This window comes from Dermochelys coriacea, chromosome 6 (genome assembly GCF_009764565.3).
Source record: "Dermochelys coriacea isolate rDerCor1 chromosome 6, rDerCor1.pri.v4, whole genome shotgun sequence".
Lineage (NCBI taxonomy): Eukaryota > Metazoa > Chordata > Testudines > Dermochelyidae > Dermochelys > Dermochelys coriacea.
This window is the reverse complement of record NC_050073.1, coordinates 11,347,320-11,358,244: the sequence shown is the minus strand read 5'-3', so window position 1 is coordinate 11,358,244 and position 10,925 is coordinate 11,347,320. Positions and strand designations below refer to the sequence as shown.

Sequence of the window (10,925 nt, the reverse complement as noted above, 5' to 3'; positions counted from 1 at the left end):
AATAGCACAAGGGAAGACCAAATGTCTTTCCCTGAATCATAGCTCCTTCACATTCCACAGAGCCTGGATATCTCTGCTAAAATGAATGCAGCTTGTGAGAAGGGCTGGGATAATGTTCAAAGTTTCTCTCACTTTGCATTATTCCTATGGATTTCTAATCTTTATTCCATTTGAGTAACTTTTTCTTTGGAATGGGCTGCAGTGAAGAAGCCATTTCAAATCTGAATGAACTGAACAGTTTTCCATTTTTTAGGTTTATTTACATTTTTCTTCAAAAAACTTAAAAAATAAAATAAAACCTAGTGACAAATGTTAAACCTGGGGAGTTACAATTCCTTCACAGCTCCTCCTCATTTACATATTGGAACCAAACCAATCCAGGGCTGGGATCTGGAGTAGAACCAAAATAATCTGCATCAAATGGTTAAACTTCAGTACTTTTTGTGGGAGGAAGAATCTTTCCCTCCCCAATCAGATACTTCTATAAATAGGGGAGGGGGGGGGGGAGATTAAAACTTCAAGAAGATTTTAAATTTCTCTGTTTTTTCTCCATCAATCACTTAATTACCAATCTAATACATACAGATAAGTGAAGGAAGACCATAGAGAATCCCCATTAAAGTAAAAATTCCCTTCTTTCTGTAGCTCTCTCCCTCCCCCACATTTGGATTTTACACATTTCTTCCCCACTTTCTGCTTCAGTCTCCATCTCTTCCACACTGTACTTTGAGCTGATTTCTTGGTCCATTTGGCTGACATCCTCCTTTTCAGTTTTTGGGTTTGGCTTGCATTCTGGCTAGTCAACAGCATTCCTTCAGTCAGCCAGAGGGAACAGCTTGAGAGTAACACACAGTGATGCCCATGCACAATCTTTGCAGTACCCCCAGTCCTTATAGGCCTTGGACAAAGTAAGTCTGAAGCTGATGAACACAGTCATTGGACTGCTAGTGCAGCTCCCTCGCCCCTTGGTTTGTCAAATTCCCCCACCCTTGCACTAATTTTGTCCCTCTCTTCCCTCAGCATTGTGCCTATATTGCTTATGTGCTACGAGACTGTCATCTGGTTCACTATATGGAGGAGCAGAAGCAGCGCAGATAACATTCTCCCCTGCAGGGTATAACTCAGGGTAGTGCAGGAAGAATATAGGATCTTCTATCAAATTTAAACCTCTGGAGGATCTGGGAGTGAAAGAGAACTAGGACAGTTCTGAAAGGTCTGGTTATTTCCCCTTTTTGAACTTTGCTGCTGCTGCACTATTGCCCTTTGCTTTCTTCTTGGCTGAGCCCTTGGGTTCTGGCTCCTTACGCTTGGCTGAGGTGATGGAGCCAGTCACCTTGAAGAAGTCATCCAGCCGGCCCTGAGTGCTGCCTTGGCGGCTCTTGCTCAGCCTCTTGATCCCATTGCGGATCCGTTCTTCATTGAACTGCTTCTCCCCACACATAAAAAGGACAAGCCCATCCTCATCCGGCTCGCTCCACTTCAGCTCCACAGCCTCAGGGTCCACCACATCAGGCTGCAGAAAGAGCTGCTGGGCCTCCTTGTGCAGCCAGTTCTCAGGCAGGGGGTACTTCTTGGGATCTATGTGCTGCACAATCTTTTCAATGGTCTTATGCTGCTTGATGAGCTCCACAGCACGCTTGGGCCCAATGCCACGTATGCTCTCACAGTAGTCACAGCCCAGAAGAATGCACAGGTCCACAAACTGCTCCCATGTTAGGTCAAGGTCCTGCAGGATGCGGTTCAGGTGGAATTCCTGGATAGGCAGCTTCTTGGCCTCACTGGCCGTAAGGTGCCGCATCAGCACGGGGCTACCAAAGGTCAGACAATCCATGTCCTCAGTGGCAGCTGCATAGACTTTGCCAGTTTTCACTAAGATGGCACAGCTGGCTTCAGCCTCACCTGGCGCCTCCACATAAGGAATGCCCATCAGGGTCAGCAGCTTCTTGCACTCGTCATTGTGCTGCTTGGTCACCTTGACTAGCCTCTTGCTGAATTTCTCCACGTTGTCCTCTTCCCCTGCCTCTTGGGCCTCCTGGAGCTGCTTCTCTGCCTCAGCCCGGCGCTCAGTCCGCTTGGCCAGCTCGCCTGACTTCAGCTGGGGGGGCTTGCCGTCAAAGACATAGACCGGTTTGATACCGTTCTCCACCATACGAATGGTTCGGTAGAACATGCCCATCAGGTGGCTAGTGGTCTCACCTTCCTCATTCTGCAGCATGTCAGCTCCCTGCCGCACGGCAATCAGGAACTGGTAGATGCTCATGGAGGCGTCGATGGCCACCTTCCGACCGAAATAACTCTTGATGTCATTCTCTCGGATGGCACCGGGCGCCACGTCTGCGATCAGTTTGGCCAGGCCGTGAATTCCCATCCTAGCAGCAAGAAACAGGGGAATTAAGCCAGGAATGCCCCCAAAACACATTGCACCCCACAGGGAATGAGCCAGAGCTCAAAGGGGGAAAAAGCCCTTCAGATGGCGGGGCGGGGCGGGGCAAACAGCCACACTGTGCATGCCCGGCCCTACCACATAGGCCTCAGTGCCCCAGGATGTAAGACCCACCCCAGAGTGCTCTGCAGCATCCTACAAAGCATGTCCTGCACCCAGGACACTACCCATTCCCTGCAGCCAACACCCCCACCAGGGGACAGCGCCCCCTGCAGAGAGCCCAGCCCCCACCCTCCCGCAGGACAGCATCCCCGACGGGACAACCCAGAGCCCCCCACCCGGGAAACGTGCTGAGGGATCACGCCACCCACGTGGCGCTCCCGCGCAGCGGGGCGCGCGCTCTCGGGGAAGGGGGGGGTTACCTGTCTTTGCTGGGTCACTTGGCCCCGCGCGCCACCTCCAGACACCGCCACCGACTCTCTCTTCCCGCGTTCTGAAATCGCGCGCCGGGTCCCGCGCGCTGCGCCGCGCACTGCCCGCCGGGAAGCGTAGTCCCGCTCGCCCGGCTCCTCCCGCAGTGTCTTGCCAGGAAGAGCGCGGACGGGCGGGCGCGCAGAACTACAACACCTGAGCGGCCCCGCGCACCCCGGGAGCCGCGCGCCCGTTCCTTCCGCTTCCGGGGCAGCGAGGGCGACCGGAGGAGACGTGTCCTTCCGTGGCCGCCGGTGGAGGGGAGAGCGGCGCGATGGTAAGAGCTGGGGGCGGCCGAGCCCGGGCGCTGCTCTTATCCCCCGCCCTGGGAGTCTGTCCGCGCGGCGGGCCTGGGGCGGGGCTTTTCCTCCGCGTCTAGGCCTGAAACGGATAGAAACCGTCACACTCAGCCCCACCCCCGCAGCGGCCTGGGGCCCCGGGGTCGCCCCCTGCCCGGGGGGCCCGAGCCCTGCTCCCCCAATCAAGTTGGGACCCTGGAGTTGTCCCGTCCCCATGGCGCCTGTGTCCTGCCCCGCGGGAACCAGCTCTGCCCCGGACCGAGTGGGGAGCCGGGGTTACCGCTCTCCCGCGATGACGGGCTGGGGCTGCCGCTTCCTCTGCGGTGCTGGCATCGCTCTGCTCTTTCTCTCCTCCCAGGAGCTCGAGGCCATGAGCAGATACACCAGCCCGGTGAACCCGGCTGTGTTCCCCCACCTCACCGTGGTGCTGCTGGCCATTGGCATGTTCTTCACTGCCTGGTTCTTCGTGTATCCATCCACTACGGGACAGCAAGGAATTAGTAGCCGGGGGCACTCCGGTGCCACTGACCGCAGAGGCTGGACTTGGGGGAAGAGCTCTTTGAAGCAAAGTAGGAATGGCTCTGCTAGGAGTATTGAGGAGCCTCAGAGAGAAAAAGAGGCACATCATAGTTGGGGTGGGTCAGCTGGAAGCAGAGGGTATAATAGTCTGGGGTGGGGCTACCTCAGGGGTGGGCAAACTACGGCTCGGGGGCTGCATCCGGCCCACCAGCCATTTTAATCTGGCCTTTGAGCTCCCATCGGGGAGCAGGGTCTGGGGCTTGCCCCATTCTGGTGCTCTAGCCAGGGTGTGAGATAGAGGGCTTGCTCTGTGCGGCTCCCAGAAGTAGTGGCATGTTCCCCCTTTGGCTCCTACGGGTAAGGGCAGCCAGGGGGCTTTGCATGTTACCCCTGCCCCAAGCACTGCTCTCATTGGCTGGGAACCATGGCCAATGGAAGCTGCAGGGGCGGCACCTGAGGACAGGGTAGTGCACACAGAGCCATCTGGCCGCGCTTCTGCATAGGAGCCGGAGAAAGGACATGCCACTGCTTCTGGGAGCTGCTAGAGGTAAGTGCCACCCAGAGCCTGCATCCCTGATGCCCTTTGCCCCTGCCCCAGCCCTGATCCCCCTCCAGCCCTTGGTCCCAGCCTGGAGCACCCTCCTGCACCCCAAACCCCTCATCCCCAGCCCCACCCCAGAGTCTCCCCCTGCACCCCAACCCAGAGCCCCCTCCCGCACCCTGAACTCCTCATTTCTGGCTCCACCCCAGAGCCTACACCCCCAGCTGGAGCCCTCTTTCCCCCAACCCCCAATTTCGTGAGCATTCATGGCCCACCATACAATTTCCATACCATGATGTGACCCTCAGACCAAAAAGTTTGCCCACCCCGGGATACACTGTGGTTGAACTGGATTGCTTGAAAAGTTGAGCAATGGGTGTACCTAAACTGGGACTGAGGGGGAGAGGATTTGCTGTTGGTAGAGAAGCCAGGAGGGCAGGCAAGAGGGCCGAGCACAAGAAGGAGCCACAGCTTGGGGATGTGTTGGAGTCAGGCTTGGTGTGAACCTACAATAACCTGCTTTTTGATAATGTTCTTTGACAGCACTTGGTGTTGAGGATGAAGTGGGAAAGGCTGCCTGGCTGGAGCCCTTCAAGTCATGGAAGCAGTCTCTGGAGGAATCTTAGATTCCGTAGTAAATATTACCCTGGTACAGTAAAAGCTGTTTTAGCCGGCATGTTGGGGGGGTGCCAGTAAGTGAAAAATGTCGGTTAACTAAGAGGGAGAGACTTTGGGTGCTGGAGCAGGTATGAGGCTGGGGCATGGGAGGGGATGTAGGATGTGGGCTCTGAGAGGGAGTTTGGGTGCGGGAGGGGATTTAGGGCATGGGAGTGGGTGTGGGGTGCCAGATCTGGGGGGGTGCTTGCCTCAGGCGACTCTCCACAAACGGCAACTTGTCCTGGTTGCTCCTAGGTGGAGACGTCGCAGGTGACCCTGCATGCTGCCCCTGCCCCGAGCGCTGTGTCCACACCTCCCATTGCCAGGAACAGCAGCCAATGGGAGCTGTGGGGACAATGCCTGCGGGCGGAGGTAGCGTGCAGAGTTGCCTGCCATGCCTCCACCTAGGAGCAGCCAGGACAGGTTGCTAATTGTGGGGAGCCACCTGAGGTGAGTGGCCCCTGGATCCGGTGCCCCAAGCCCCTCCTGTACCCAAAATCCCTCACAGAGCCTGCGCTCCACACCCCCTCCCACGCCCCAACCCCCTGCTAGTCCCATGTCAAATGGACTTTCAATTAAGATCAGAAATACCAGTTTATAGAGCTTTCTGGTTGGTGAAGTGCTGGATAACACAGCTTTTACTGTATAAGGATTCCTCCCTGCCAGACCCTTTTGGTTCATTTTCAGGCCAAAGTTAGAGTGTGGTACTGTAAGCCCTCTGATCTGTCTCTTCGGTTATTGCTTTAACTAGCCTTTTCAGCTATGAAGTGACTTCCACTAAGTACACACGGGACATCTACAAGGAACTGCTTATCTCCCTGGTGGCTTCACTTTTCATGGGCTTTGGAGTTCTCTTCTTGCTGTTGTGGGTCGGTATCTATGTGTGACACTAAGCCAGGGACCTACTCTAGGTAAGACCTGTAGAACCAGAACATAGAGGAAGGCAGTTGTCCTCAGTGACAGGCCCAGCTTACAGCTGCCAGAGACTGATAGATGCTAGTTTAAAAATGGCTAGTTAAGCATTTGTAGATATCTCATCTCCTGGAGACAGAGTCACACCCTGAGCTGGTGAATGCTCTGTACAGAAACCTCCCTTGGAGGGATCACTGTTGGGGTACAGGGCAGTGGACCTAGACGCTGCTATGCCACCATTTTCCCCCTATATGTGGAATAGCTGCTGCTGGTTAATTCTCCAGCACTGTAACGGGCTGCAACTATCCTGAGGCAGAGCTCCGCTCCTTATTTAACACTTCTCTGCAGATGTGGAGCTGCTTATCACTTCCCCTGTATGGACTGTGTACGAGGGGGTTTTGAATGAAGGCAGCTCAGTGGCACATACATGACATCCCAAACCAGTTATTCTAATCACATGTGCATATGAAGGAATCCATATTCATCTTAATGCTATAAACTGGGATTCCTAGAGTCTTTTGACAAATGGTGAATAAATAAATGAATCTGGAATGAGTGGGGCTAAGGAATTGAATTTCTATGTCTCATTGCCTGCTTTTACACACCCTCCCTCTGGCACTGCTTCAGTAAAGCATTCCACTTACCCATGTGTTTCTGGGTCAGACAATGGGTTTGGAGTTCGCTGAGTCCTAGTCTCATCCCAACTAATGCCGTGGGAAGCAGTTATGGGAGCAGCAGGAGTTTGTTTTTGGGGGAAAGCTGTCACTCCAACTTCCTGCCTCTGTCATTTCAGATTCCAGGTGGAAGGCCTCACAGAAGCTCCTCCTTTTTTCTATTTTTGTATTTAAGGATATGGCCCATTGCAGATGCAGACTCTGTGTCCTGCCAAGTGATCACAGCCCACTGCATCACCTCAAGCCTGAATAAAGCTGGTTCTGTGATGTAGCAAACTTTGGGGTCCTACTATGTGTTTTGGGGGCTCTTTATCTGACTTTCAAATGTGCTCTGGTCTCAGCACAAGATCAGCATCCTCTGGATAGATCCTTTGTTGTGTTCAGAAATAAAATGGCCCTTTCACAGGCTCCAGCCAACTGCAGCCATACTGAGAGGAACCGAGTATAGCCCTGAAGGGATCCACTTCCCTCTGCAGTGCAGGATGGGGCTAGTTTCCAGTTGTCTTTTTCAGATGCAAACTATAAGGAAAGCTGCACTGTAGTAACTGGCCATCCACTGACAAGGAGCGTAGGCATAATGTTAAAGGTTTGTTTCAAACAAAACAGGCTTTCACAGCATCTCATGGGTGTAGAAAGGTACCATGAAAAGATGTTTTTAAAGTAATTGTTTTCTTGTAGAGAGACCAGAGACGAAATCAGATGTCAATTTAATAGTGGATACATCCGCTCCAAAAGACTGCTTCCTTCTCTAGTAGATAGCTGATTTTGATCTTCATGTTCTTCCCCCTGTGTGATTCTGTATCATAATGAAGCTAGTGCAGGAGAAGTGTGAAATAAAACTGGCGCTGACCTGATTTTATTGTACAAGTTTGGTGAAATGAGGAAATCGTGTTCCCAAATAAACTCTCAGCTACAGTTATATGGCCAAATTCATTACCAGTGCAAGTCAGTCATGTTGCAGCAGGGGTTTTGTGCTGTAACTCCCATTGAAATCTATAGGCCCCAGAGGTGAATGTGGCTTAGGGTTGGGAATAGGCTGTTAGCTCAGCTCGAGGTTGAGGATGATCTCTTTCACAGGTTTTATTTTTTATGGGTCCTTTGGTGACTGAGGAGTCTGATCCTTGTACCACAGGCTCGTTGGCAGATGTTGCAGATGATGTTGGAAGTCAGATTGTTGTGTGACAGTTGTCTGTCTTTTCTTCTCTGGCATTTTTCTGTGACCAAGGCAAGGTGATTTTTCTCAAAAGTGGATGTTCCCTCTCTGACAAGTCTTTGCCAGTCATCCCTGGGCTACTCTCTCCCAGTGCAGTGTCGACGTCACATCTCTTGATGTTTATCTTGAGGGTATCTTTAAAACGTTTATTTTGGCCTCCTCATTTCCTTTCTTCTTTGGTGAGTTGGGCATACAGCAGTTGTTTTGGTAAGTGTCCATCAGGCATGTGCACTCAGTGCCCGCTCCTCCTCAGCTGTTGCTGGATAATCAGGGCCTCAACACTGAAGATGTTGGTATCTGTGAGACACTGACATTAGTGTGGCGATCCTCCCACTTTATGAAGTGTTAACTCAGCACAGTGGATCTCAGTCTGTAGTCCGTGTACCATCACTAGAGTTAAGAAATCTGTCTTTATGGTCTACAGAACTAAATTTTTAGATGACCGTGGTGAAGGGGTTATGATCCATGAAAGGATCTCTCTCTTAGGGATAGATGAACAGATGGAGAACCTTTACTGTAACCAATGAGAAAGCTGGGATTTCTCACTGGCCCTCACCAAACCCCTAATTCTTCACTGCTTGGTACTCTGTGTTCCATTTTGAAGGGCTCTGTGGACCGTCTCAGAGACCAAAGTGTGGGAATCTCATGATATACAACATTCGCTTCTAGTACTTGTTGGTTGTGAGAGAGTTGGTCTGTAAACTGTCACTGATTATTATCAAGCTTAGGGTTTTCTATAATGGCCACCGCTGTGGTATCTTAGAAAAAAAATTAAATGTATGTAGTATGTCCTGTTGGACTTTATGGAATTTTGTGCTCTTCTCCCTTCTCTGGTTGTGGGAAGCTCTGCTTGGGATATATATAGAGTATCTCCTTGCTTAATGTTATAGTTATGTTCCTGAAAAATGCTACTTTAAGCAAAACGATTTTAAGCAAATTTCTCCATAAAAATTAATGTTAATGGGGGAGGGGGGGTTAGGTTCCTGTGTGTGTGCGTGTGTATATTACACACGCGCGCGCACACACACACACACACAGAGTATATGTTTTAAACAAACAATTTAATACAGTACACAACAATGATGATTGTGAAGCTTGGTTGAGGTGGTGAAGTCAGAGGGTGGGATATTTCCCAGGGAATGTCTTGCTGCTAAATAATGAACTAACACTTGGCTGAGGCCTCAAGGGTTAACACGTTGTTAATGTAGCCTCACACTCTACAAGGCAGCACGAATGGAGGGAGGAGACACAATAGAGGCATGGCAGTGGCTGCAAACATTCCCTGCAGAAACTGAACATGATGATGAACCCATGCTATCCCACTGGAACACACCACTCCCTTCACTTTCCAAAGTGCCCGGGGGGGGTGCATGTGTGTATGAGACAGACACACACTCTGTGGGTGGGTGGGGTGTGGTGTGAGAGAGATGCACATTGCCCTTTTAAGTACGCTGACCCCACTCGAAGTACACTGCCTTTTTAAGTACATCAGCAAGTTGAGACAGCAGCTGCTGCCAGCAAGCTCCCTGCATCCTGAGCCCTGTGTCCTCCCCCTCCCCCTGTGGAGATGGGGTACAGGAGCGGGGAAATGGGATACCCTGACATCAGCACGCCTCTTTCCCCGCACAGCAAACAGGAGGCTCCCGGGAGCAGCTCCAAGGCAGAGGGCAAGAGCGGCAGAAAGCAGGAGGAGCACACGGCAGTGGGGGGAGGGACACCGGAACTGCCTGGCAGTTGGTGGGCTGCTGCCGCACAGGGAACTTAGGGAAGCTGATAGAGGGGCTGCCAGCCCACCCTGGTGCCAAGCCCCCACCAGCTAGCGCCAACGGGCTGCTCTTCCTGCAAGCAGTGGACAAAGGGAGCATTGCACAACTTTACAACAAAACAACATTAATTGGGACAACGTTAAGTGAGGAGTTACTGTCTCTGTGTATTTTAAACATAATGCCTAATAGTGGTACAGCGTTGTCGAAGAGGACGTTCTCACAGTGCTCCCAAGATTGACTGTGAATTGGTCGAATTTGCAGTGGAAGCTCATTCCATAGTCCAGTTCTCTCAACCAAGAATGCTCTATCACTGCCTCTCACTTTATATTTGGTTTTGTAAATTACAATCCCAGCTGTCTTGGTGTGGCATCATGGATAGAGATGAGGATACTGATGTAGTTTAGGTTGTGATCTGTTAAAAATGTTGATCATATTAGGCCACAGCCTGGAACTGGCAATAGAAGCGGACTGGAAGCCACAGGAGGAAGTGGTGCACAGAGGTAATGTGCCTATGGAAGTCTGCCCTGGTGAAGTAATTGGGGAGGGGGGTATGTTCATTCTGCACAGGTTGGATTCTCTGCATTGTATTCAGTCTCGGAGGCAGAGAGTTTGATAATCCTGGCTGGAGGTGACAAATGGGTGGATCATTGGCCAGCTTCTCATCTGGAAGGAAGGGGCCAAGATTCCTAGCAAGCTGGAGATGATGGTGTTTTGTTTTTTTTTCCCACTGTCGTTATCCAATTATCCAGGTTTAATGATTTGTTCAGGACCACAAAGCTTTGCACCAACTGATAAATGGAGGACAGTGAACCCAGTAATTCTTTGGACAATTTTCCCCTTCTGGTCAGCATCATTTCAGTCTTGTGCATGTTTGAGCCAGCAGTTCCTCAACCGGGTGTTGATCTCCTGTCAGTGTCCTTCCAATGTCCTTACAAGGGACCAAAAAATATGTTATACAGGTGCATGCTCTTAGCATGTTGTCTATCATAGAATATTAGGGTTGGAAGAGACCTCAGGAGATCATCTAGTCCACTCCTCTGTTCAAAGCAGGACAAACACCAACTAAATCATCTCAGCCAGGGCTTTGTCAAGCCTGACCTTAAAAACCTCTAAGGAAGGAGATTCCACCACCTCCCTAGGGAAACCATTCCAATGCTTCACCACCCTCTTAGTGAAATAGTGTTTCCTAATATCCAACCTAGACCTCCCCCACTGCAGCTTGAGACCATTGCTTCTTGTTCATCTGCTACCACTGAGAACAGCTGAGCTCCATCCTTTTTGGAACCCCTCTTCAGGTAATGAAGGCTGCTATCAAATCCCCCCTCACTCTTCTCTTCTGCAGACTAAGTAAGCCCAGTTCCCTCAGCCTCTCCTCGTAAGTCATGTGCCCCAGCTCCCTAAATTATTTTTGTTGCCCTCTGCTGAACTCTCTCCACTTTGTTTATTTGAGCAGAAGCTGCAGCTCACTTCATCAGATGTAGCTCATGAAA

General features: G+C 51.2%; 2 protein-coding genes across 2 annotated transcripts; one reads left to right on the top strand and one right to left on the bottom strand.

The window, feature by feature from the left end:
- Window positions 1-226: 226 nt before the first annotated feature.
- On the bottom strand, window positions 227-2,942 carry FEN1 (flap structure-specific endonuclease 1). Its single transcript, XM_038406882.2, has 2 exons — window positions 2,806-2,942; window positions 227-2,369 (listed from the first exon to the last, which is right to left on the bottom strand). Exon 2 carries the CDS (start codon window positions 2,366-2,368, stop codon window positions 1,220-1,222), a length of 1,149 nt encoding a protein of 382 aa, XP_038262810.1. The 5' UTR covers window position 2,369; window positions 2,806-2,942; the 3' UTR covers window positions 227-1,219.
- A 46-nt stretch (window positions 2,943-2,988) lies between these two features.
- TMEM258 (transmembrane protein 258) lies at window positions 2,989-6,732 on the top strand. Its single transcript, XM_038406883.2, has 4 exons — window positions 2,989-3,131; window positions 3,512-3,621; window positions 5,631-5,781; window positions 6,576-6,732. The coding sequence occupies exons 1-3, from the start codon at window positions 3,129-3,131 to the stop codon at window positions 5,755-5,757; spliced, it is 240 nt and encodes a 79-aa protein (XP_038262811.1). The 5' UTR covers window positions 2,989-3,128; the 3' UTR covers window positions 5,758-5,781; window positions 6,576-6,732.
- The last annotated feature ends 4,193 nt before the right edge of the window (window positions 6,733-10,925 follow it).